Below are 26,909 nucleotides of genomic sequence, written 5' to 3' on the forward strand. Positions count from 1 at the left end.
GCGCCCCCCGCGCCAGCTCACGTCAGGTGCGCGCGCACTCGCCGGCCGCCGCCCGCCCGGTGGGGCCGCGCGCGCAGGCGCAGTGGGTGGACGGCCGCGTGGGGGAAGGCGGCGCTCGTCCCGGGGGGCTCGCGGCGGGATATTCCAGGGCGGCGAGAGCGGTACGGAGTGGATGGCGGGGCGCGGGGGGCGCGGGGGCGCGTGGAGCCCCCTCTGGTTTGCTGCTTCTGCTCTCTCTTCCCTGCAGTGGGGAAGCAGGCGCACTCCCCCCGGGGACGGAGTGGAGACGCCTGGGTGGGGAGGGCGGGGGTGAGTGGGAGGGGTCCCGGCCTGAGGGGTCCCCGGCCTGAAGGGTCCCGGGCCTGAGGGGTCCCCGGACTGGAGGAGTCCCCGGGCCTGGAGGGGTCCCCGGCCTGGAGGGGTCCCCGGGCCTGGAGGGGTCCCCGGCCTGGAGGGGTCCCCGGGCCTGGAGGGGTCCCGGCTTGAGGGGTCCCCGGCCTGGAGGGCAGCCCCCTCCCGCTGTCCTCGAAGCTCACCTGGCTTTCCTGGGGCGTGGAGCCCAGCTGGGGGCCAGCCCGGGCGCGGTGGCGCGTCTCCTGGCGTCCCGTCTTCGTTCCTACTTGGTGTGGAGATGAGTTTTCTGTGGTGTGGGGAGCGAGGTCTTGCCCGCGGTCCTGCCCTGCACCCGGTGCCCCTCCCCCCGGGCCGGGGGTTTCCCTGGCTCCCCGCTGCCCCAGCCTCCACCTAGCTGAAGGACGGCGGATGGGCCAGCCCACGCCCACCACGGAGTCGCGACCCACACCTGCCTGGTAACTTTGGGATGCCTGCAAAGAAAGGGCCAAAAGGGAAGCATTGCTTTCTGCGGTGGGCAGCGCGTGAACTTTGCCGACCTGAGGAATCCAGTGGACTGAATTTATAAAGAAATTGCTGAGGCTTGGCAGAGTCTCACTGGGTTCCCTGGGGAGTGATGGCACTATGGAAGGGCCTTGAACCCTGACCTGGCAGTCACTGCTAAGCAGAAGAGCGCTGTTTGTCTTGGGGGGACTCCTTGTAGTTGGTCAGTAAGTATCTCTGCTGCCTATTGGCTTTTCACTCACCAGTAGCTTGTGGAACACAACTGGATAGTTTGGTTTATGGCAGGTTTTTTTTTTTCTTTTTTCTAAACTGAGTCTTAACTGGTGAGTTGGAAAGCACCATCACAGGTATTTTGAGGCAGGGCCTGGCTATATATCGTAGGCCAGTCTTGAACTCCTAATCTTCTCCCTTGTGCTGGAATTGCAAGCATGAACCACTATGCTCAGCTATGGACATCTTAAAAACAAAAAGAAATAGAAACCCTCAGAGGAAGTTGCACCTAGAGTAAGTACACTCCCTTTGATGGTGCTGGCGTTTGAACTCAGGGCATCACACTTGCTTAGCAGGTTCTCTGAAGCCACAACTACTTTTTATTTTTGATGCTTCTCAGATAGAGACTTGCTTTTTGCTGGGGCAAGCCTGGACTTCAGTCCTTCCTTTTATTTATGCTTTTCATGTAGCTGATATAGCAGGCCTATGTAACAGTGCCCAGCTTTGTTGTTGTTGTTGTTGAGATGGGGGCACTCACACTGCCTCTATTCTCCAAACATGATTCTCCTGACCTCAGCATCCCAAGTAGCTAGGACTACAGATGTGAGCCACTGTACCAATCTAAATGTTTCTTGACACATGTGAGTGTCTTGGGAAGAGCACAATGCATGTCTGCACATCACAGAAGTTTGAAAAGCCCTGTTCTTTTGTACCTTTTTTTTTTCCCCCTTGCCCCAAGCCCATGTTTTTGGTCAGTTCAAGTTGTCTGCAAAGATGCATTTAGGATGACAGGAATCCACACTAAAGAAGAGAGTGTGTAAAATGAAGCAGTTTTGTATAATTGCTAAAACTAACAGTAGAAAATGTGGGGAGAAAAGGAGAGCAGGATGGGTGTGTCTTCTGGAAGGTTACTGTCTCACAAACAATTCACTCTTCACTCACTGCAAGTATTAAAAGCAGGGATGGGGCTGGGAATGTGGCTTTGTGGTAGAGTGCTAGTCTTGAGCAAAAGAAGCTCAGGGACAGTACACAAGCCCTGAGTTCAAGCACCAGGACTGGAAAAAAATAAATAAAAACAAGCATCTCACTGAGGGTAAGGAGTAGTTTGGATTTTTCAGGCAAGGCGTCTTTGGGTGTTTATTTCTTGAGGAACTTTTTTTTTTTTTTTGGCCAGTCCTGGGCCTTGGACTCAGGGCCTGAGCACTGTCCCTGGCTTCTTCCGGCTCAAGGCTAGCACTCTGCCACTTGAGCCACAGCGCCGCTTCTGGCCGTTTTCTGTATATGTGGTGCTGGGGAATCGAACCTAGGGCCTCGTGTATCCGAGGCAGGCACTCTTGCCACTAGGCTATATCCCCAGCCCTGAGGAACTTTTTATACAGTGATTTTGTGGTTGTAAAACTAGTTTGTTCCATGGCTTACATCGAATAATAAGACCAACTTTGAGGCCACATAATACTAGTGGTGGATATCTGGAAAATGGAAAAGGAAAGGCATTGGTTACCTGGAGTTTGGGTCTCTGAAGATGACTGGAAGTTTTTTTTTTTGTTTTTTTTTTTTCCGGTCCTGGGACTTGAACTTGGCCTTGCCACTGTCCCTGAGCTTCTTTTGCTCAAAGCTAGCATTCTACCACTTGAGCTACAGCCCCACTTCCGGCTTCTTCTGTACTGAGGAATTGGAACCCAGGGTTCATGCGTGCTAGGCAAGCACTCTGTCACTAAGCCACATTCCCAGCTCTGGAAGGCTTTTCTTAACTAATTAGTTTTTAAGTGATGTTGTTGTGAGTCTCAACACTGGTGGCTGCGGTGTTTCTGCCTATGTGGGCTCACCACCTACTCGCAGCCTTCCTTGACAAGTCGTGGACCACGGAGACTTCCCAGACAGAGGAGAGGGAGCATGTCAGCAAGCCGACGGTGAAAACTGAATCAAGTGCACTGTGGAATCGAAGGTTCTGTGGGAAGAACAGAGGCTAGCATGTGCTTTCGCTGTCCGTGTATCAGGTGTAACCCCCCAGCTGGAGTCCTCTCTCAGGTCCTGTGTCAGGCTCCGAACATGGATTCACTCAGCTCTTGGAATCTTTAGATGGTCCAGAGTCCTTTAAAACTGATTTTTAAAAAAATTATTATTATTATTTTTTGTGCTGATCCTGGGGCCTGAACTCAGGCTGGCGCCATACCACTTGAACCATAGCTCCACTTCTGGCTTTTTTGGGTGTTTAATTGGAGATAGGAGTATCACAGGTTTTCCTGTGCAGGCTGGCTTCAAACTATGGTCCTTACATCCCAGCCTCCTGCATAGCCAGGATTACAGGTGTGAGCTACCGATGACCTGCCTCACTTCTGGCTTTTTTTTTGGCCAGTCCTGGGCCTTGGACTCAGGGCCTGAGCACTGTCCCTGGCTTCTTCCCGCTCAAGGCTAGCACTCTGCCACCTGAGCTACAGCGCCGCTTCTGGCCGTTTTCTGTATATGTGGTGCTGGGGAATCGAACCTAGGGCCTCGTGTATCCGAGGCAGGCACTCTTGCCACTAGGCTGTATCCCCAGCCCACTTCTGGCTTTTTTGATGGTTAGTGAAGATAGGTCTCCTGGGCAGCCTTGTCCCAGCTGACTTTGAACTGCGATCCTCAGATCTCAGCCTCCTGAGTAGCTAGGATCACAGTCATGAACACCAGTGCCCGGCTTGTTCTGGTCATTCTTTTTATTTCATTTTATTTTGTTGTTTTTTGCCTGTCCTGGGGCCTAGGTGCTCTCTCTGAGCTCCTTTTTCTCAAGGCTAGCACTCTACCACTTGAACCACGGCACTACTTCCGGCTTTTCCTGTCATTCATTGGAGATGAGTCTCGTGAACTTTTCTGCCTGAGCTGGCTTCAAACCGTGATCCTTAGATTTCAGTCTCCTGACTAGCTAGGATTACAGGCCTGAGCCATCAGTGCCCAGCCAGAACCACTGTTTTAAGTACTTTCATAAGAAGGTGGAAGATTGATTTAAACCCAATACAAGATAGAAGCCCTGGCTATGTTCTTGCTTTGTGGGCTGAGTTGGGAAAATAGGTTTGTTTTTTTAAATTTTGCCATGGGTTCATTATGTAGCTCAGGCTGACCTTGAATTTGTGATCCTCCTGCCTCTATCTGAGTTCTGGGGTTATAGGTGTTCACCACTGTGCCAGGATGAGGCAGCTTTTTTTTTAAAGTTTCTGGAGCTTTTAAAGATGGCGTAGCAGCCTGGATCGGGAGAGAGTACCCACACTGTGCAGTGGCTGCATTGCTTCAATGAAGGTGTGAGTGAGTGGAGCTGCATCTTAGCTGAGCTGGTGTTATACCTTGGGACCTTGGGACAGCCCTGGGACAAGTCTGCGAAGTCCTCACGTTGTGGTGTAGATGAAGTATCTCGAAAAGGCTGGAGGCAAGCCTTGGTCCCTAGGGAGCGGTGCTCTTTGGGAAGTTGTGGAAACTTTAGCAGGTGCGACTTCACTGGAGGAAGTAGTTCCATGGGAGCAGGTCCTTGGGGGAGTTTTGCTGCTGGCCTCTTCCTGTCTGTCTGTGTCTCTCTACTTCTGTCTGCTGAGAAGTGGAGACGTCCTCTGCACAAACCCCAGCTGCCACGATGCTTTGCCCAAGTGCATGGGGCATGGATGGAATGTGCCAGAACAAATCCTCCAAGTGGTTGGTTGGTTCAGGTGTTTTGCTAGAGACAGAGGTGCTGTCTGGTTTCTCCATCTGTAACACCCTACTTCCTGTACTCTGTTCTTAGCACTGTTCTGCTCTCAGCACAAGTCCTTAGTAGATCTCATACACAGTTACTTTGTCTCCATTGGCAGCTCAGGAATGAAACCACCAAAGAAAGTGTGAGGATACTTTTTAAAAATTTATTTATTTTGTCCATCATGGGGCTTGAACTCAGGCCTGGGTGCTGTCCTCGAGGCTAGCACTCTACCACTTTGAGCCATAGTACCACTTCTAGCTTTCTGGTGGCTAATTGTAGATAAGGGTCTCATGGACTTTCCTGCCCAGCCTGGCTTTGAACCATGATCCTCAGATCTCAGCCTCCTGAGTAGCTAGGGTTATAGATGTGAGCCACCAGCGCCCAGCTTTAAGGATACTTTTGGAATTGCAATATATTACACTTGCCTGGGATTAAAACTCACCAATGGGCAGGGCACCAGTGGCTCACACCTGTCATCCTAGCTACTCAGGAGGCTGAGTTTTGAGGAAAGTAGTTTGAAGTCAGCCCAGGCAGGGAAGTCCGTGAGGCTCTTACCACCAGCTAACCAACAAAAGCTAAGGGGCAGTGTCCAGGCTCTTGAGTTCAAGCACCAGAATCAGCACCAAAACAAATAAACAAAAAAAAATCACTTATCGACAGAATAAACTTATTGAAAAGGAATTGTACAGCAAAACAATAAGGAGTCTTTAGTCAATGAACAAGTGTTTGTGGGTCCAGGATGATTGGGTGAACCCTGCCAGAAGATAGACAGAGTTGAATATACATAGTGTTATTTTTTTTTTTTAATGTGTGTATGTACATGCTTATGTGCTGGTCTTCAGGATTGAAGTCCAGGTCTGGGTGCTATTCCTGAGCTGTTTTGTTGAAGGCTAGTGCTCTGCTGCTTAGGCCACAGCTCGACTTTTGGCCTGTTAGTGGTTAATTGGAGAGAGAAGAGTCTTGTGGAGTTTGTTGCCAGGGATGACTTTGAATCACTATCCTTAGATCTCAGCCTTTTAATTACCTAGGCTTACAGATGTGAGCCACCAGTGCCCAGCTAGGGTTGGAGGGTGTTTTTTTTTAAATTAATTTTGTATTATTAGTATAACGTTATATACAGAGGAGGAGTTATAGAGTTCCATAGGTCAGGTAATGACTACATTTCTTATAAGTACTGCGCGCTAACTGATTGCACCACTGCAGCTCCATGACTGCATTTCTTTTTGGACAATATCACCCCTTCCCTCGGGTTGGGGTTTTGATTTCTTCAAAGTGCCAGGCCTAGGCTTTTCCCTCTTTTATGAAGAACTTCCAGGCTCTCACTAGCTGTCATTTCAGGGGCTGGCTTTGCATTTGATTTGTGTGTGTGTGTGTGTGTGTGTGTTTTCCCTCCTGTTACGGCCCAATAGAATGTCCTTTGAGCACTTGTGATAGTGCTTATTATCTCCCGGCCACACACACACCTTTTCTGTCACACTCATTCCACTTTAAAAGGCCTTTAAAGCATCTGTAAGATCTCAGGCACCTGGCTGGATAGCAGACAATGTATAGATGTGTTATATTAAGTATACTCTAGTGATAATGCTGTAGATCCTTGGTATCCAGTGGCTCCAAGGAGACCACTGTTGAGGAAAAGCACAGATGTTGAGGATGCCTTGTGTAAACACAGCAGAAGGTAATGCAGGCCTTACAGCTTTCCTGTGTCAGCTGAGCGGCAGAATAAATTCAGGGATAAGGCGGCTTACTGTATAGATTTTTGATACTAAATACATCCATTGATCTTAAAAATTCAACCAGTTGCACTTGCTAGCTCTCCACAAAGCATCCAAGGTGTAGGTTTTTGTTTGCGTTTCCAATTCAGCTCCTGTGTGAAAATTAGCAAACAACAAGCTCCCTTAAATACTGAGAACCTGAGGGGAAGAACATAAAGAAGAGCCCCGGCCCGGCGTGTGGAACTGGAGGCTTGGCTGTGAGCCACGTGTGTCCACTTGACAGATTGTCACTGGTGTCTAGTAGTTTGCTGCACGCTCTGGACCCTGGAGCCTGGCGCACAGGAGCCGGCCCTGCCCCCACACAGCGAGCGCTTCCGTGGCCTCTGCAGGCTGAAGAGCCAGGTGAACCACTCACCAGTGTCTCTCGGAAATCCAGCCCTCTGGGCCTCAACCCTGACGGAGATTGTAGAGTTAAAACCAGGGAGGGACATGAGCGTGACTTTCTCTCCCATCCCCCTTTAAGGGCACGGTGATTCATACTCTCAAAGTGGGAGGGTAAGTTGCAGAATGGACCAGGAAGTGGCATGAAAAGCCATCCCTGGCCCAGCAGTCTTCCAGGTACATGACCTCGGCTGAGTGAGAGTGTGGTACAGGAGGAAATACTGAAGCGGGTCTCCTGGGAAACAAAGACTTGCGGGCAGTGCTTCAGGCCCCGTGTCCCAGGATGGCTTTATGCTAGCAACCAGGCCAGCAGGGTTGCTTTGAGGTAGATTGTGGTCTCCACGTCTCCCGGTCCTGAATGGCGGAGTGAGGGCTTTCCACAGTGGGCAGTTGAGGTGCCAGGCTCACGGACAGTTCCAAGGGCCAGCAGCAAAGCCTGGGCTGCTTCCCCAGCGCTGGGGAAGCGCATTGGCCTGCGGGACTGCCGCGTTGGGCCTCTGCGTGAAGTCATGGTGGGCCTGGGGGCCTGACCTCTGGGCTGCCCCGAGTATCTTAGATATTGATTACATTCTTAGTGTTTATCAGGACGATGGTCTACGGATATTGATTACATTCTTGGTGTTTATCAGGATGACGTTTGGGGTTTGGAGGATAAGGAGCATGCACACCATAGGTGAAAGGCCCTGGCTAGGTGGCCTGGGGCTGGAGATCAGTATCAGATCCTTTAACGAGTGACAGTCGTGACTGCTGGCCTCTGGAGGAATGGAAGTGCTCCCTGGAGACATGGCCGTCCTCCCCGGGCTCCGAGGCTGAGTGTGCCAAGCCACCTCCTGAATGACAGTAGCCCTTCAGATGCCATAGTGTGGGGTCCTCTGTGGTTTCTGAGTTTGGAGTAGCATGCAGCGGGGAGTAGAATATTTAGGGACTGCATGCAGGTACACAGGGCTGTGGATCTGGCTCCGTGGTGCGGAGCTTGCCTAACATGTGCAGGTCCCTGGCATCTGTTCCAAGTCTGCCCAGTGCCTGCGTCACGAGAGTGAACATCCTGCCTGCATGGTTCCACCAGCACAGGACACATGGATGTCCTCTGTGTGCAGGAGGGGTGGCAGCTGATGCAGGGAGGGGCCCAGGCTGGGGAGAGGCTGGGAGGAGGCGGGGGGGGGGCACCCTTGGGTTTGTGCAGTGACTGCCCTGAAGAGAGCTGGGAGTCATGGTGATACCCACGCGAGGTCATTCTGGGGAACTCCTGGAGGAAGCCGTGTGGAGAAGGGAGGAGGGAAGGGGAGAGGCCATTCTGTGCAGGCAAGGGTGTTGCCGTCCCTGGAGATTGGACGTGGGTGGTGGTGGGCTCATGGGGAGGGACTGGGGAGAAGCCCAGGAGTCTTTTCCGGGGAGTGAGACTAGGAAGGGCCTGCCAGCGTCAGATGGCAAGGCTTGGCTGGGGTTTGAGGGAGCTGCTGCCTGGACCAGACAGCCTGCTTGGAGAGCGGTGGTGGTTTGTGCCCATTTTTAGCTATGGCTTGGAGTGGGGAGCTCTTCTTGCCACCTACACCACAGATTGTACTCAGAACTTAGGTGGGGTTCGAGTGAGTAGCTCTCACCTGGCAGTCGTGTGTGTTTGTGTTGATTGAGCTTGCGTGGAGCTGGCAGGTAAATGAACATGGCATGTCAGTGTTGTGGAGGGCACCCGGTGAACACTTGGGAAGGCATTCCTATTTAGATGGCGTTGCCGTGTTTACTCCCTGTTGAGTCAGCACAGGTTCTGCCTTGTCACTCCCAGCTGTGCTGCCTTGGTCAGGTTATTTACCTCTCTCCGCCTGGTTTCCATGCTTACCAGTGAGGCTAATAATAGTATTACTAGGGGAGTTTTATGAGCCTTGAGTGAGTTGGCGACATAAAGTACTCAGCCAGAGACCCCGAGGCCGAGGCCGTGTTTTGGGGGCCTGGGTGAGGGGAGCTTTGGACCAAGAACGAGGCTGCGGGGTGGAGGGGACACCCTTGGCTCGTCAGTCTCCTTCTGGTTGTGTCCTTGGCTACTGTGGGGGACGACGTCTGTGCTGTGATGAAGAAAGGCAGCAGGAGCAGCTCGTGGGCACCGAGTACCAGGCTTCGGGCTGGGCTCTGCGTGGCCACTCCTGCCGGCTCTCCCGACGGAACCGGAGCTCAGCAGCGTGGTGACTTGTCATCTAGCAGGAACAGAAAAGCTGGCCTTGTCTGACAGTCTGCGTCTCTGTGTCATGTTCACAGTTGCTAAGTTAGCTGCTTTAGCTTTTTGATGATAATGTGGTCAGTGCTTCGTGGGTTGTTTTGAGGATAACACTTGGAGAATTCCTGGGATTTGAGGTTAAGTTCCGGTGCACAGGCATTTTGGGGATTGTCTGGTTGTTCCGGTGGCAGTGACTCTGGAGACCCCCTTCCTTGATTCAGTAGTCTTGTCTGAACTTAAAGGCAAGGCCTTGTGTAAATACTACAGTGCACTGGCCTGACCTGGCCGAGTTCCTGAGCCTGGGCCTTGGGTGGGGAGAGGCATACTTTGCAGCTGCAGTCACCAGCCACTGCAGGTTCTTCTCAGCCGTGCCTCGTGCCCCGAGGATGCTCAGGCTCTGGGCTGTGGCCTGCTTTCCTGAGGTCCCCCTTCAGCTGCAGTTCCCCCGGGTTACAGTGTCATTTGGGAGACTGGCCTTGCATGTGAAGGGCAGCCTTTGGCTCTGCTTTGCTGGCTGGAGCTGCACAGCTGCTCCTGCTTTCCTGTCGGCAGAGGTGATGAGGAGAAAACAGTTTGGGTAGTGCGTAGGGTCCGCAGAGGGCACAGCGGTCGCCGTGGACAGGGACTCCTCTGTCCTGCTGCCTGGGAAGAGCGAGGAGGGGCCATCCCCCATCCCCACTTCCCCACCCCAGAGGCGGAGCACGGGTAGCATGTTGGAACCGGGGTTCTGCTATCTATCATGCACCTTTTAACCACTGAGAAACCTTTATGTTTCGTGCCGAACGATCGGTGCTACAAGTGCCATCTCCCACACAAGTCCCCAAAGACAACTGCTCTGAGTAAGGTCTCTGACTTAGAGATGATCTTTTTCTCCCCCGTTCCAGCAGGACTTGCCATCTGGGACCCCATGGCCGTCTTTTCCGGGCCCTTGGGCCTCTTCACCCAGGCAGGCCGGGCGCTCAGCCAGCGCTCCTTCAGGTAACTTCACATTACGTTCCTAATCCCCACTCTGAGTTGGCCTCCCCTCGGGTCGGGCTCCTGGGGGGACTGGGATGGGAGTGGGGACTGAGGAAAGCGCGCGTGGAGGGAGGGGTGTATCCTGTGCCCTTTGAGAGGGGGATGGGTAAAGAGATGACAACTCTGCCTGGATTGTAATGTGCTGGAAGTTGCAACTTTCCTGTCCGTACAAAATTCTTACGGTGATTTGACTGCTCTTGACCCTGTCGTTCCTCCAGGACATTACAACCCTCACAGTTGTTGTCTGGCCAGTTTGGAACATTGTCCTCCTATTTACACTTCCTGCATAGCTGGGATTACAGGTATAGGCAACCATAGTCACCAGCAACACAGGGGAAAAACAAGTAGGAGGATTGCAGCCTGGGCTGACCTGGCCATGAAGCAAGACCCTACCTTGAAAATAACCAAGGCAAAAAGGGGCTGAAGGCATGGTAGAGTGGTAGAGTGTCTGTTTAGCAAGTACAAGGCCCTGAGTTCAAGCCCCATTACTGCCAGAAACAACAAACCAAAACCCTTGACTACTACGGAAACAAAGGATTGTTACCTTGGCTTGTTTCTGGTTTCTGCTGCCTTGTGTCAGTCTGCTCCCCCACGTTTTTGGGCTCCCAGTTGGGAAGGGAAGGAGCGCAGCTGGGGGAGCAGGTTTTGCAGGATAGGCAGTGGGTGAGGCCTGGCGCGCCAGGATTTCTTCAGTTCCCAGAGTGCTTTGGGGAACCTTGGACTTTATAGCTGCTGCAGGGTTTGTGGTTAGCAGAAGAATTGAGCCCTCTTTAAAACCATCTAAATTGAGGTCTTGACAGGCAGCAGGAGCTCTCGACTGTAAGGAAACAACGACGCTGCCTGCCTGTGTGTGCGTGCGTGCGTGCCTCTGTGTGCGTGCCTGCAGGTGTCAGCATGCGCTCGCTTGCCCTGGCTGAGGCCTGTGCGCGTGGCCCGGAGAGACCGAGCTCACCGATGCCTTTTCTCCCTCGCCAGCACCACCGGGAGCCTCGGTGCCATTCAGAAGATGACGCGGGTGCGCGTGGTGGACAACAGTGCCCTGGGGAACACCCCCTACCACCGCCCTCCTCGGTGCATCCACGTCTACAACAAGAGCGGGGTGGGCAAGGTGGGCGACCGCATCCTCCTGGCCATCAGGGGGCAGAAGAAGAAGGCGCTCATCGTCGGACATCGCATGCCCGGCCCCCGGATGACCCCCAGGTTCGACTCCAACAACGTGGTCCTCATTGAGGACAACGGGAACCCCGTGGGCACGCGGATTAAGATCCCCATCCCCGCCGGCCTGCGCCGGCGGGAGGGCGAGTACTCCAAGGTGCTGGCCATCGCTCAGAACTTGGTGTGAGCGGCACCCAGGCCTCCCCAGCTGCGGGACCCGGGCCTGAACACGTCCCCGCGGGGACCGCACGGCTGCTCCCTTCCCACGGGGGATAGTGTCCATGACAGAATAAACATTTCCATGTAGGTTTTCTTCCTTTGCTCTCGGGTGTGGTGGTGAGCGGATGATGCTGAAGCATGTGAGTGGTGCCAGCCCAGCTGCCATGTAGCAGCCACGTGGAACACATCTGGACGGAGCAGCCATGGCGTGGGGCTCTGGGGTCCTCGCTGCTGCTGGACCCTGTAATCCGAGGTCATAAAGGACTGTCAGGCTCTGGGAAATGGGAGTCCGAATCATGTGCAATTTATAAGTGTACTGCCACGGTGTTTCACTTCCTAACCAAAAGACTGCTTTCCCTGTCCCGGTGTTTTATCACCCTGGGCCTCCTGCTGTATCAGCTTGGGCTGTTGAGGGTAGTGACAAGTGCTGGTTTGCACGGATTAGGAGTAGCCATTCCCTAGATGCTGCCGCACGACCAGCCCGCGTGCCTGGGAATGTTCTCCAGGACACTCCTGTGCCCGCCCCGTGCTCAGCCTCCTGCGCTCCTGGAGGCTCGGCCAAGTCCTTCTGTGTACAGATGACGTCTTGGGCCCCTGTGGGCGACTGATGGCTTCCATTCACTGGCTGGTGTCCCTGGGGACACCTGGGGAGCTGCGCTCCCTTAGCTGAAGTCTCTCGGCCTCTGAGAGGCAGAGTGGTGCCGTGGTTAAGACCTCGCCTGCTGGCGTTTGAACCAACTTCACCACTTACCCTTCATGGCTTCCTTGCCTGTGAACTGGAGACTAGTAATGGCACCATACGCTAGTTCCGGGACATGTGCAGAACAGTTCTGGGCAGTAGGGAGAGGCTCTTTGCTCCGTCATGGCTGTGCATGTTCTGTATCTTAGTGTCCCAGCAGGGGCTGACACGCACCAAATGGTACCTCGAGCGGTGCAAAGCTCCCAGTGCAACGAGGGCTTACTTGTGATAAAGGGATAGACTTTCCCAGCGAAGGAGCCGCTTCAGCTGCCGTCTGAGTTGGCATTGTGACAGGGGTCAAAATGAGGGCGGTCTTGAGGGAGGTAGACGGGAAAGGGCAAGAGGACTGTCCCGGTGTCGGCAGTGCTGGAGATGCGTGGGAGTTCCATGAGTGGATGTGTCTGTAAATAATTAATTAGCCATACGCTCCAGTGCACTTTCTGTCCTCTGTGCCTTAGTGAAAGTGAAATAGTAGGCATGGGGGTGTGGTGTGGTGGCGTAGGCCGAGGGAAGAAGAGCGCGTTCCCAAAGCCATGGGGAGCAGCGCTGTTGGAAGAGGCCAGTGCTGGGGAGAGGGTGGGGCATGCCGAGGGATGAGCTGGTGTGGTCAGCCTCCTGTTGCTGCAACCATCACCAGAGGCCGTCAGCTTAGGAAGAGGACAGGTTGATTCTAGTTCCAGGTCTGGGGGCTCAGTCCGTTGCTTTGGGGCTGGATGTGCTGAGCACATGGTGGAGGAGATATGGAGAGATGGGGTTCCACTCTGCTCCCCAAGGGCACGCCCCCAATGGCCTAATGTCCTCCCACTAGGCCCCACCTCTGCAGGTCCACCACCTCCCAGTGGCACCCCAGGCGGAGGTCTACGCCCTTCCCACGTGGGCCTTTTGGGGGAAGGAAGGGGAGCAGGCCAGGGGAGGAGCAGGGCCTCATGAGCCCTGGAAGGTCTTTATCCCACAGGCATTGGGGAAATTTGTTTTGTTTTGCGTGGGGCTTGAACTCAGTGCCTGGGCACTGTCCCTGAGCTCTTTTGCCCAATGTTAGCCACAGCGCCTCTTCCGGTTTTCTGGTGGTTAATTGGAGATAGAAGTCTCACAGCCTTTCCTGCCCAGGCCGGCTTTGAACTGTGATCCTCAGAGCTCAGCCTCCTGAGTAGCTAGGATAGTGTTGTGAGCCGCAGGTGTCTGGCTGTGCTGGGATAGTCTTGGTGGGGATACAAGCGGCTGGCTATGGCAGGGGCGCGAGGTTAGATTTGCTCTGAGGAGAGGGGGTTGAGAGGGGTACTGGGGGGGGGGGGCTGTCCCTAAGATGCTAGTGTGGGCTGGCTGGGCTGGCAGCTCCGAGGTACAGTGGACCGAGAGGGTGGGGGATGGCCAAGGACTTTGAGGTTGGACCTCCACGGTTGGGTGGTTGGTTGTGCTGAACACAGCTGGGCCTTGAGGATGAAGGAAGGAAAGAAGCGGCCAGCAGACCGTGGATGTGCCTTTGAAACACCAGGGGATGTGGAAGGTGGCTGGGTGTAATTAGGGAACGTTCTAGTACATTGACCTTCTTGGTGTTCCTCGCAGTCCTTGGTTCCATTTTCCAGGTGAGGACGCAGAGGTGCAGAGGCACCGTCACTTCTTAGGGCCCTCCATGACCAGGGGTAAAGCTGGTCCTGCGACTGGACGGACTCGGGGTCTTCGCCCAGCACCCTTTAATCCTCTCTGTCTTGACTTGAGTCTTGCCCGCTGTGACCCTACTGGCAGCCATTCGGAATCTCCCAAGTCCTGAGTGCACAGCTTGTCACCTGCCATGCCCGGAGGCGTGGGGCTTTGTGCTTCCCGCCAGGAGCGCCCTGCTCCCTAGGGCTCCTCTGACTCCGTGTGCCTCTGGGATGGAGTGCCTCCTCCCTCTGGTGCTCACGGGGGAGGGCTGATGGAGTATGGCCACCTGCTGTGTGGTGGACACCGCCTGGAGGATCCCAGTGCTGGGGGTCCTCGCTGCTCTGCCAGTGTGTGTGTGTGCGTGTGTGTCTGTGTGTCTGTGCAGCTGCAGCAGCTGGGACGCAGTGGGCTTTCTGTGCTGTTCCCCAAGGGCTTGGGGCAAAGGACAGATGGACTTGTTATTCTCAGCATCCTGATTCACGCTGCCCTCCAGCGTCTCTGCTCACACGGCTCTTTGGGGTCCCGCCCTTTTCCGGCCTCTGCCCCCAGGGCTCTGCGTGCCGTGTTGCGCCCCTCTCCCGCCTCCTGGAGCCGCTCTGTCCTTGCGATCCTCTCCGCTCCTCCAAGGTGTCCTGTGCTGACCACTGGCAGGCTGTGGTTTCAGCTCGGCCGGGTGGCCAGGTCCTGTGACGCAGGACCTCACGACACGCCTCCCAGAATAGCCCCAGAATAGCCCCAGCCTCGCCGCTCCTCCGGCTGCCCTGCCGCTTGGTGAGCTGGGATCTCATTTGCTGTCTTCCCCCCACCCACTCGCTCAGCCAGGGCTGCTTTCTTTGCCCATGAAATATTTATAATCACAGATTAGGTTTCCCTGTGAGGATACGCTTGCCTTTGTTTATCTCCCCTTCCGTGCCCTTAAGGAGCTGTCTGTCAGGCCAGAGGGCCTCATCTTCATCGCTCTGGGTTCAAGGCTTCGGCTACAGCATCTCTGCCGGTGCCCGGCCTCACCCGCAGTGCCACCACGCTGCCACGCCACTGTGGAGGGGAAGAGCCCCCATCAGCTCCTAAAGCCAGCCGTGGTGGGGGTGTCGGGCCCCCATCCTAGCTGCTTTCCCCAGGGCAGCGGCCGGGCCGGGCCCCCGGCGGCCTCCCTGGCTTCCTCAGCCCTCTCCTCGCCTTTCTTCTCGTCTCCTGTTCTCTGGTGGTCCCTGGAAACTCTTTGGTGAAAATTGCACCAGACGGGATTCGAACGCTTAGCTGGAACCCAGCTCGATCTCACCCGTGCAGCCCTTGCCTTCCTCTGCTTCTGTCATTCAGTCTTTAAACTCATGGGATTTTGTTCTCTGCTTTCCCTCCTGGTGGACGGTTATGGAGGTTCATGATTCCGTTCTCGGCATTTGGCAGCGAATCTGTTTTTGCCAGGTATCACTCGTTTTGCAGTGCATTTGGCATTGCGGGCCGAGGGGTGGCGAGAGTGGTCGCGTCCAACATCAGGCGAGCCAGGTTCCCGGGGTCGGGACGGTGACAGCCTGTGGCCTTTGCCTAATGTCACGGCCTGCCACCTCCCGATACATGCCACAGGCGTTTTTAAAGTGAAAAGTTTGGAATTTCACAAGAGCTCTTGCGTAACCAGGACACACTTGGGTATTTTGAAAGCTCGTTGAGTGTTTGAGGCTGAGTGTTTACACGCCAAGTAGAGGCTGCCATTGTACTTGGCTTGAGGGTCCAGCCGGTGACTGTGGCTGCCCGCCACCTGCCGCTCTGAACCGGAAGAGGAGGGAAAGAGAACCCTTCCTCTCAGGTGCCGGCCCTTCTCAAGGCCTGCCACACCTGGTCTCTGGTGGGTCTGTGGGGCTTACATCTTAGCCTCAGAATGGCTTAGGTGTGAACCACCAGTGCCCAACCACTACCATTATTTTGGACCTTCACTCTGACTATGGAGACTTGGGGTGGGGACGACGACGACAAAATCTCCCTGAATTTTACATGTAAAAGTAGCCCTTCTGGGCTGGGGATGTGGCTTACTTAGCAGTAGAGTGCTTGGCTAGCATGCATGAAGCCCTGGGTTTGATTCCTCAGTACCACACAAACAGAAAAGGCCAGAAATGGTGGTGTGGCTCAAGTGGTAGAGTGCTAGCCTTGAGCAAAAGAAGCCAGGGACAGTGCCCAGGCCCTGAGTCCAAGCCCCAGACTGGCCAAAAAAAAAAAAAAAAAAGTAGCCCTTCTGGACAAGAGCTCCGAGTGGTTGGATCTCAGTCCAGCTCTTTCCCCGAGTTACTTCTTTTCGCTGGGGAGCTTAGCAGTCGCATGGACTTTCTGGAAGCTACTTTTGGATGGGTCACACCTATGCTGCCTCACAGTTGCACATGAAGGGTTGGAGCATGTCAGTGGCCCTAGCGGTGACTTCCAAGGCACGGTCGCTGGCCGTTGGGGGCAGGTGACAGGCCAGGCATTGGTGATGCTGGGTCTGAGCCCCCGGCTCCTGCCCTTCACTCCCCACGGGCCTGAGAGCCTGGAAGGTCATGTGGTAGTAGTCAGTACTGGTCGTGTGATTCCTGAGGCAGCTACTGCTGACTCTACTTCCCCAGGGGGCCATCTGCTTTGCAGACTGCTTTTGCCTCCTCTACACCTGCTAAAGTTTCTCGTTTCTCCCAGCCTTGAAGGTCTGGGGCTCCAGACTCTGAAACAATTCTGGGTGACCAGTAAGGCTGATGTCCCTGAAAACTGAGTAGGATGCATGGCACTGGTGGCTCACGCCTGTCATCCTCGCTCCTCAGGGGGCTGAGATCTGGAAATCATGGGTTGAGGCCAACCTGGGCAAATACTAGACACTCTTACCTCCAGTTAACCAGCAAAGGGCCAGAAGTAGAGGTGGGGCTCTGGTGGTAGAGCCCCAGCCTTGAGCGAAAGAACTGCTGAGTAGGTAAGTGGAGGTGGCGGCTCTGTGTCCTGTGCCTTCCTCTGGGGCCCCTGTGCCTGGTCTAGTCTCTGACACAACATTTTCACACCCCTGTGGAATCAGGCAAGCCCCTGGGCACAGAAGTAGCCTCTTGCCCTCACTCAACCTCACGGTCTATCAGTAGATGTGACACACACACACACACACACACACACACACACGTGTCCTCAAGGGTTAAAAGTTAGATTCCTGACTTCAGAGTCTGTTTCAGAGGTGCAGTGTGGAGTTGGTTAAAAAGTCAGACGTTTGCCAAGAGTTAGCACGCACCTGCGCTGCACAGGGCTGCACCCCTGCGCTGCCCCCTGGCCTGATGCCCGGGCCGTCCTCCCCCTGGCGTGGCTCCTCCTGCCAAGTCTAGACTGATAGCCCAGTTAAACGGGAGCTGGCATTTATGTGCAAAGAATCAATGCATGCTTTCTTGGAGAGAACGTACGGTGCCGGGTGGCTTTACCGTTCTAACTTTGGCGTCTCTCCCTAGGGTGATGGAAAAGGGAGTGTCCCTCTTTTCTTCAGTATGGGGGTTTGAACTTAGGGTGTTGCACTTGCTGGACAGGCGCTCTACCCCTGAGCCACTCTGCTAGCTCTTCTTTGCACTGATTATTTTCAAGGTAGGCTCTTGCTCTATGCTGTTGGCAACCTGGGCTGTGCCGCTGGGGAATTATAGGTATGCATTACTGTACCCACGAGACAGTCTCCTGAACTTTTATTTCTCCTGCCTGGGCTGTTCTTGAACTTTCCCTCCCCAATAAATGCCTCCCAAGTTACTAGGGTTACAGCCAGGCTTGAGCCTCCAGGCCTGCTGTACAATCTTAACAACTTTGAGTCACTTTGGGTCTTAACCCTGTTTTATTCCTTTCTGATTTTGGTCTTCATAAAGGGCTGCCTGTCCTCTTCTCCTTCCTTCTAGAACTCTGCAGATCTGCTCCTCCTCCATCAACCCCGAGCTCTCACCCAGTCTTGGCATGCTGCCACCATACCACCAGTTTCTGTGGGGACCTAGCTAACACCAAGGCAGCTGGCGGGGGAGGGGGGAACGACACACGTCTCTTTCAGATGGGTCTGCAGCACAGGCCTGCGGGAGCAGAGGACAAGGTAGTCGATCGGGGATCCCTGTTGTACCTGTGCCAGGCACGTTATGTTTTCTCCAAGTAGCCCTCACAGTGGCTGCTCAGTCACCTGCTGCCTGCCTTTCAAGCAAGGAACCCAGGCTGAGGAGAGCTAAGGGGCTTGTGGCAGGTGGAGGGCTGGGACATGAAATCAGGATCCTCTGACCTCAGAGCGCCTGCTCTTCACGCCGCCCTGACTTGTGCTGGAAATACTTCTTGGTGACGTGCCCTTCCTCAGCTATTAAAGTTGTTTTCCGGAAGCCTCTGTTGGATGCCCACGGTGACATTGGCAGTTGTATGCTCTGCTGGAGGCCGGCTCCCTGCCTTGTTGAACAGCACTGCTTCCTGTCACTCCACCACTTGGCCGTCCACTGCGGCTCGGGAATGAGATCTTCCCCTTCCTGGATCCCCTGCTTTCTCTCGGCTCACCACGGACCCCTGGGCACCCAGCCACGAGCAGGTTCTTGATGTGTGCTGGATGAGTTACCAAATGCAGAGTGTGGGGCCTGCTGCTTCCCTGCTTCCCGGCGCCCAGTTCCGCTCCCGGGATTCCAGGCCAGAGACTCCTCTGGAGACAGGAGCAGCACCGAGGGCCACCTCTCGTTCGCTGCTCCTGGCGGCTCCATGCAGCTGATTGCTGTCTTTCCACCCAGCAGGAGCTCTGAAGGGCCCACGGGTGAGCAGGGGCGGGGAGTGTCCTTTCCTCTGGAGAGCTGGCCACTCAGCCTGTGGAACATCCCGGACATCTCATCAACAAGATTCTGTTCATCTCACGGCTGTGGGTTGGGCACAGTGACTCACACTTGTGATGCCAGCTGCCTGGAAGGTGGAGTTCAGGAGTACGGAGGCTGGAGGCCAATCTAGGCAAAAACAAACAAGCGAGTCATCTCAACCAAGAAGGTAGACATTGTGGTGCTTGTCCACCATGGCAGCTTCCCGGGGGGCTGTAGGTAAGATCCGTCCAGGCAGCCTCAGGTGAAAACACCTGTTTTGTTTGTTTTTTTTTTTAAAAAGCCCTGGGGCTCCCACCTGTAATCCTAGCTACTCCGGAGGCTGAGAGCTGAAGATTGTGGTTTGAAGCCGGCGTGGGCAGGAAAGTCTGTGAGACTCTCATCTCCAATGTAGCCACTCAGAAAAAGCCAGAAGTGGCGCTGTGGCTCCAGTGGTAGAGTGCTAACCGTGAGCACAAAGACGCTCAGGGACAGTGCCTAGGTCCTGAGTTCAAGCCCCAGGACTGGTTAAAAAAAACAAACAAACCCAAAAGACAAAAGTAAAAATGGCGGAGGACTGGCTCAAGTGGTGTAGCACCTGCCTAGCCAGCTGGAGGCTCTTGAGTTTGGAGCCGTCCTGGCTCTGCTCCGCCCCTGGGAGGATGAGCCATGTAGGCGGGCGGGGGGGGGGGGGCAGTGCAGAGGGGCGGCAGCAGGAGCTGGAGGCCCCCATGCACTGAGCACCACTCGGGGCTTCTCACCACTCAGCCCTGGCCTGGGACGCTGCAGGGTTTCTGCCAGCATTTGTGGGGAGTGGCCCTTGTCACAGACTCTGACCTTGCCTTGGTTCCTGTCCCAGAAGCTCCTGGGAGGAGACCGACAGCTCCAGGGACAATTCCATCCTACTACAGCACGAGTTAGCACACCTGCGCCACGCAGCTGTCAGTCTGGCAGAGCAAAAGCCACTGCCAGCGATGCCAGGGTGCCAGGTGCCAGCGGGAATGACCTCTGCCCTGCCCAGTTTGGGACACCTGCAGGGGAGGGGTGAGACGGGGTGGAGGCCCACTCAGGAAGGACCAAGCAAGAGGGCTGGGACTTGAAGTTTGTCACTGCCCTGCTGGCGGCAACCCCTTGCCCAGATGTGCATTTATGAAGCCGCTGTGCCGAGGGCCCTTGAGATAGCATGGGGACCAGGCCTGAGGGTGGCATCTGGTAAGCTCACGGGGTAACGAGCTCAAGCTGGGCATGGTGGCACAAATCTATAATCCTGGTACTAGAGAGGCTAAGACAGGAGGATTGTGAGTTGGAGGCCAGCCCGGACTGCACTGCAAAAAACTGAAAGACAAAGAGAAGTCAGGTGTGGTACACCTGTAGGCCCAGATGGAAGGAGCTCGAATCCAGGAGTTCAAGGCCAGCCTGGACATCATAGCAAGACTCCCATCTCAAAGAGTAAAAGCCAAAGCAAACCATGCCTGGTGGCTCACACCTGTAATCCTCGCTACTACCCAGGACCTTGAGATCTGAGGATCGCAACTCAAAGCCAGACAGGGCAGGGAAGTCCTTGACACTCTTATCTCCAGGTAACCACCAAAAGGCCAGTGGAGTAGAGCACCAGCCTTGAGCACCAAGGCTAAGGGGGACAGCGCCCAGGCTCCGAGTTAGCTGTGTGCCCTAGGACTGCCACGCGAAAAACTCCAAAGAGAAAACAGGTGAGGCGGGGCGGGAGTGGGAGGGGGGGGGTCCAAGACCAGGGAGGGAGGGAGGGAGGGCGGGCTGGCGGCCGAGCCTTGACCACATTTCTGTGTGCTTTGCGCCATCTAGTGGACGGGAGAGCTTCTGCATCCGGGTCCTGGGCTGGAGTCGGGGGAACCTGGGAACCCGGCTGGGTCCTGGAGCAGGGGTGAGGAGTGAGGGCCGCTGGTGTTGGCTGGGGGCCAGGTCGGTCTGCGGTGGCCTGACCGTCACCGCCACAGCCCTGTCCCCCAGGGGCCCCCTCCTCCCACTGCCACAGGGAGCAGAGGCGGGGCTCCCGTGCCAGGTCCCGGCCGGGTCTCCTGGATCGTAGCAGGGAATGGAGCCCGGGGCAGGCAGCACCTTCGTGGAGAAGGGAGGAGAGGACTCGAGACACTGTGTCCAGAGGAGCAAGGGCTGATTTGAGTGTAGCGTCAGCCATGGACACACCACAGGTTCCAGAGCCTTCAGGCAAATCCTCCATGCCTCAGTCTCCCCTTGTTGGCAGGCAGGAGTACCTGCCTTGTGAGAGAGGGGGCTGCTGGGGGGCTGGCTGCAGTGGTATCTGACAGTCTCCAACCTCTAGGAAGCCCCCACTTTGCCTTTCTGCCTCCCCAGAGCGGGGCTCCGGGCCCTGGGGAAGACAAGGAACATGGCCTGGCCAGGGTGCCCGCAGGACCCCTGTCCTCCCACCCAGCGTGGGAGGCCAAGCTTAGTCCCAGGCAGAAGAGGGAGAGGAGACTTTTCACATGTGAGGATTTTTTTTTTTTTTTTTTTGCCAGTCCTGGGGCTTGGACTCAGGGCCTGAGCGCTGTCCCTGGCTTCCTTTTGCTCAAGGCTAGCATTCTGCCACTTGAGCCACGGCGCCACTTCTGGCCTTTTCTGTATATGTGGTGCTGGGGAATCGAACCCAGGGCTTCATGTATACCAGGCAAGCACTCTTGCCACTAGGCCACATTCCCAGCCCCAAGGGGATTTTTTTTTTTAATGCCATCCTGGGGCTTGAACTCAGGGCCTGGGCCCTGTCCCTGAGCTTTTGTGTTCTACCACTGAAGCCACAGCTCCACCTTCAGCTTTTTGGTGTTTAATTAGAGATAAGACTCATGGACTTTCCTGCCCAGGATGGCTTCATGCTGTGGTCCTCAGATCTCAGCCTCCGGAGTAGCTAGGACTATAGGCGTGAGCCACTGGCGCCCGGCATACAAGGGAGGGTTTATTTCATGACACCCCGTCAAGTCATTTTGGGAAGGGATAGAGGGTTCATGACACCTTATTTTATTAAGTCTTTTTTTTTCTTTTTGCCATTCCTGTGCTTGAACCCGGGACCTGGGCACTATCCCTGAGCTTTTTTTTTTTTTTTTCCTCAAGGCTAGCACTCATCACTTAAACCACAACACCACTTCCAGCTTTTTCTTTACATGTGGTGCCGAGAGATCGAACCCAGGATTTCCTGCATGCTAGGCAAACACTCTACCACTAAGCCACCTTCCCAGCTCTACTTTACTAAGTAAAGATGTCCAGATAACTTTAAAAATTACTTTTCTACCATGAATCCTAAAAAAAAACAAACCAGTCACCCCTTTAATAATACAGGAGGACAAGAGACCTGTGAGTCCTTGCTGAAGAAGGCTGTTGGCATTCTCTGCTGACGTTTTGAGATGGGGGACACAGGCCAGCTTGAGGATTGCTGAGGTGGGGGTGCAGATGGGTGTATGTGTCATGCATGGAGGTACCCAAGCAGGTAGGCAGCCTCCTGAATAGCTAGGAATACAGGTGGGAGCCACCAGCACTCGGTTGACATTTCCTTTAAAAAAAAAAAAAACCCTTACTCTGGAAACGTCAGTATAGGATTAAGTAAGGAATACAATGCAGTGAAGTCGGGCGCCAGTGGCTCCTGCCTGTAATCCTAGCTACTCAAGACTGTTCAAAGCCAGCCAGGGCAGGAAAGTCCATGAGGCTCTTACCTCCAATAAACTAAAAAAAAAATCCAGAAGTAGCACTGTGTTTCAGGTGGTAGAGCGCTAGCCTTGAGCACAAAGAGGCTCAGGGACAGCACTCGGGCTCTGAGTTCAAGCCCCAGGACCAGCAAAAACAAGTAAGTGAATAAAATACACGGAACCTCATGAAATCTACACTTTCCAACTCGGCAGCTCTTTATTTTCCTGTCGTAACAGGTGCTTGAAAGCTGTTTTGTGTGTGCGTGCGTGTGTGTGCGTGCGTGTGTGTGCGTGTGTGCGTGTGCGTGTGTGTGCTCACGCGCGCGTGCACCAGCACTGCTTCCCTACTTGGCCTGGAAGTTAACTGAACGCAAGCTAAGAGCTCGGCAGCCGCGTCTTGTGCCTGTGTCGCCCGCATGGAGCCGCTCTCTCCTCGGGTCACTTGACCGCCATCTTGCAGCCAGGGGACAGGACAGGTTCGTGACTGACCGTCTGTCAGGCGCCAGTGACTCAACTGTCCGGTAACAAGTTCCCACCGAATCTGTCCTGAGAAGTGGACAACTGGACACCATCTGATCACCGCTGCCTAACTTGTGACGGGGCCTACGCACCCCTCCCCCCGGTTCTTCGTCCGGTTAAACCGATAGCTTATGTCTGAGCTAGAGGGCAGCGTTCGGCTCCCCGCGGGCGGCTGAACATGGGCGGCAGTGCCGTCTTCCCGTGGCTGTGCCGTATCGTCAGTCTCCCGCTTCTGCCCTTGACCACTTCTTTATTTTTTGGGGGGTGGTAGTGGTGGTGCTTGGGTTTGAACTCAGGGCCTTTCCCGAAGCAGGCATGCATTCTTCCTGCTGAGCTACGTCTCCAGCCTGGCTTTTGTTGCTCATTATTTTGGAGATAAGCGTCTCACAGATTTCCGTGCCTGGGCTGGCCTCCACGTAGAATGCTCCAGATCGCAGCCTCCTGAGTGGCTGGGATGACAGGCGTGGCCGCTGGTGGCCCGGCCCACCTCTTGGTACCCGAAGCCTTGCGGTTCTGCTCTCTACACCTGAGTTCTTTCTTTTTTCATTTTGATGCATGGCATCGTGTTACGTGCCTCACTTAGCACAGTTTGTGAGATTCAGCTTTGTGGCTTCACACTTCTTTTTGCAACCCCCAGTTTCCTGCCCGCCCCGACATCTTCCTGCCCGTTCCACCATGAAGGAGTTACCCAGACAACGCTTGCTGTGGGTGCCCAGGGCTTAGTGGTGGGCCGGGAGCTGGGTCAGGGTGCACTTGGGGACTTGATCTGCGTGTACACCGGCGCCCAGGGCCAGCGTGTGTGGACAGCCCGTTGCACTGGGTGCGTTTGTGCCGTCTGGTGGGGGCGGCGCGGTGCGGGGAGCTGGTGCGTTTGTTCTTGTGCTCACTACTTGGTGTCCCGGCTGTCTCTCTCTGGTTCACCTTCGGGTAGGGCGGCTCTGCCCCGGCGGCCCGCCTTGATGTCCTCCAGGGTGGCGCTCCTTCGCCACACCTGCCGTCCTTCTCTCCTTTCTCGGCACTTTGAAATCTGACTCCCGTCTTCCCGCGGTGAGGCCGCTCTCCCGCCTCTGCCCTTTCGGAAAGTGCCAGGTGTCAGGGACAAGATTCCCCCACGGCACCAGGGAGGCCGGGCCCTCCAGCCCCGTCCCGGGGCTTTGGGGTCCCTTGCCTCGTGTTACAGATAGCTCTTCTGGGCTAGGTTGGGGTGTCAAACTTGAAGAAGACTCGGCCTCTGGCTGCAAAATAAGAATAATAAAAATTCTCCCAGTGGCGCTTTAGCCTGGGAAGCAGCAGGGCCGTGAGGCAGGTGGGCGGTGGGCTGGCCGGGGCGGTCAGGGTGGGCTTCCCCGGGGAGGCGTCCAGCTCCCAAAGAGGTCCTGGTCCAAGCCCTGGGTGGGGCGGAGGGGACTTTCCACCTCCCCAGCCGGAGAAGGTGGTTTCTAGACTCTTCTTGGCGCCTCTCGGGGTCTTTGCCTCTGGCGTCTCTGTCTGGGCCGGGCAGGGAGGCACGGGCGTGAGGCTAGCGGCTGTGTCTCTCCTCCCGATGGCGACCGGGGGCCTCTCCCTTCCCCGCTGGGACTTCAGGGCCTCACGGGGAAGGCGTCGTGGGCGTGGTTTCGAGAGCGCCCCAGGGAGCCTCAGGGCCCCCCCCCCCCCGCAGAACACACCAGCGTGCCACCAGTGCCCCCCTTCAAGGACAGGGCGTCAAGCTCGGCGGCCGCGGCCCCTCCCCAGAATCCCGAGCGCCTTCCTGAGCGCCGGGTGCGAGTGCAGCACCTGACCGGGAGCACCGCCCTGCGAGCCGGGTCCTCCCCCCTGGGCCGCCCGCCCAGCCCGGGTCACCCAGCCCAGGCTGGCGCCCACAGCAGCCTGTCCTGCCGGAACCGAAGGCCGAGGACGCGTGCATTCGTGCGTGCGTGTGTGAGTGTGAGCTTGTGTGAGCTCTGAACTTGTGCCAGGGCTTGAGTGCTATCCCTCAGCGTTTCCCCTCCACCCCCACCCCGGGCTGGTGCTCTCTCCCTTGCGCCATACCTCCACTTCTGGCTTTGGGGTGGTTAACTGGTGATAAAAAGTCTCCCTGATTTTCCTGCCCTGGCTGGTTTTGAACCCCGAGTCTCAGCGCTCAGGGACGCGAGTAGCAGGGCTTACAGGCACGAGCCAGCTGGCTCCCGGCCCCTGGGTGGCGGGGAAAGAGCCTGTGCCTTTGGAAATCGACCACTGTCACCAGCCCGCGAGGGGGAAGAGGCGTGCCGGTTGAGTGACCGAACCTCGGAACGCACCAGAACATTCTGGCTTCTTCACGGCGAGGCGAAGCCCCGGTGGAGGCGGTGGGTGTCGAGGCTGCCCAGATGGCCTTTGAGGGACCCTGGCCTGACCATCCTCTCCATGTTCGTGGTAGCCCAGCTCCTCCCCCTCTCCCAACCCCTCCTCACTCGGGGGGGGGGGGTCAGGTGTGGCCCCTCGGGCTCACAAGGCCCTGCCCACAGGGGTTCACAGCCAGCAGAACCGATGGCTGGGGAGCAGTGAGGGTGGGGAGAGGGCGTCCTCTGTGTGTGTGTGTGTGCGTGTGTGTGTGTGTGTGCGCACGTGCACACGCCTGGCCCTGGGCCTCGGGGTGAGCCCAGGTGGCAGGCGCGGGAGTGCGGGGCGTGCTGCCCTCTCCTGGGGGGACTTTCGGGGGTTGGGAAGTACCCTCCTCAAGGTCCCCTCTTTCCCTGACCTCCGTCCCCTCCCGGCCTCCTTCCGCACGCACCCTGGGCGCCGCACTCCGCGGGGGACGCGGCGGGATTACAGGCGCGGAGCGGGCGGCCTGGGTCGCCCGGGGTCGCCCTGGGAACGCTCAGGCTGGCCTTTCCCACCGGCGTTCTCGGCTTGGGCGATCTGGGTGCACCCCAGTCTGGAGGAAGCTTGGGAGGGGTGTCTCGGAGAGGGGAGCTGGGCTGCCCTTCCCCCTTTCCGTGGGGCTTAGCGTCTAGGATGGGGGGGGGGGGGCTGTGCGGCCTGGCCTCGGTGGAATTCCCTAGTGGTGGCTGGGGCCTGGGTTGGGGGGTCTCCATGTGGCTGCTGCCCTGACCCCTCTCCCAGGCTGCAGCCCCTCCCCATCCTTGCTAAGCTGGGGATTTCCGCAGGCTGAGCCAACCGCATGACCCTAATTATGGCGCCTTCATCCCGCTGGGGTTAAGCTCCCAGTGGCCTTCTCCGCCCGCCCCCAGTCCCCCCCCCCCCCGCCCCAGGCCTGGGGTCAGAGGCTCAGAAGGCTCCAGCCACTGAGGTTCCCCTGAGGGCCCTGGGGGGGGCGGGGGGAGCTTGCTTTGGGGGTCTGGAGCATCTTCGGGGTGTGGAGGAGTGCTGGGAGTTGGTCTCTCGGAGGGAAGGAGTCTAAGGACTGGACACCTCCCGAGGACCCTTTCTTATCCTTGGCTGCAGATTAGAATGACCTGGACAGATTCTGAGGAGCGCGGGTCCCACCCCACCGCATCCATTGTGATGTGCTCAGTGGGTCAGGGCTGGGTCGGTGGGGGCAGTTAGGAAAGGCTCCGTAGGCGATGCTCGGGTGCGGCGGAGGGCGTGGCTCAGCCGGCGGGAGAGCCCTGGGCAGAGGTCACCCCGCCGGCCGGCCAAGGCTGTATTGGAACACGAGGCTTGGAACATAGTGGCAGGCCACCTCCTCCTGCCTCTCCCGGGAGACATTTCCAGTGTCCTGCGTCACCTGGAGCCATTTCATCATTTAGCCACGGAGGCAATCATTTTTGCCCCCGGATAAATTGCTTATCTCGTTCTCTTGTGTCTAGGTTTCCTCTTGGTGCTGATACCTGGCTGAGGTAACAAGAACTGAATATGGAGATTCCTATAAGGCAGTGCCAGGTCTGGGATGGCAAGGGTGGGCAAAAGCTTCCTTATCACCCCCATCAGCAGGTGCAGTCCCAAGAGGTGTGGGGGTGGGGACTGGTTTCCCTGGGGAAACTGGGGTTCACTGGGCCCCAGCTGGGATTTGCAAGGCCTCAGGGAAGTGTGCTTTGCAGACTGGACTTTCCTAGAGGAGCCCGTTTCCGCTC

The 26,909-nt window shown here is 56.2% G+C and overlaps 1 protein-coding gene across 2 annotated transcripts; it reads left to right on the forward strand.

Moving 5' to 3' along the window:
* Positions 1-54: 54 nt before the first annotated feature.
* On the forward strand, positions 55-11,610 carry Mrpl14 (mitochondrial ribosomal protein L14). Of its 2 annotated transcripts, none has more exons than XM_048347696.1 (3): positions 55-161; positions 10,006-10,099; positions 11,114-11,610. In XM_048347696.1, the coding sequence occupies exons 2-3, from the start codon at positions 10,029-10,031 to the stop codon at positions 11,478-11,480; spliced, it is 438 nt and encodes a 145-aa protein (XP_048203653.1). In that variant the 5' UTR covers positions 55-161; positions 10,006-10,028; the 3' UTR covers positions 11,481-11,610. The 2 variants fall into 2 exon arrangements, with proteins under 2 accessions (XP_048203653.1, XP_048203654.1); XM_048347697.1 differs by having other exon boundaries at positions 10,009-10,099.
* The last annotated feature ends 15,299 nt before the right edge of the window (positions 11,611-26,909 follow it).

The sequence above is a fragment of the Perognathus longimembris genome, chromosome 6, assembly GCF_023159225.1.
Source record: "Perognathus longimembris pacificus isolate PPM17 chromosome 6, ASM2315922v1, whole genome shotgun sequence".
Classification (NCBI taxonomy): Eukaryota; Metazoa; Chordata; class Mammalia; order Rodentia; family Heteromyidae; genus Perognathus; species Perognathus longimembris.

Coding starts and splice junctions, on each gene's coding strand:
- Mrpl14 (XM_048347696.1), top strand. CDS start 10,029: ATGGCCGTCTTTTCCGGGCCCTTGGGCCTCTTCACCCAGGCAGGCCGG. Junction 10,100..11,113: donor CTCAGCCAGCGCTCCTTCAG/GTAACTTCACAT, acceptor CTCCCTCGCCAG/CACCACCGGGAGCCTCGGTG.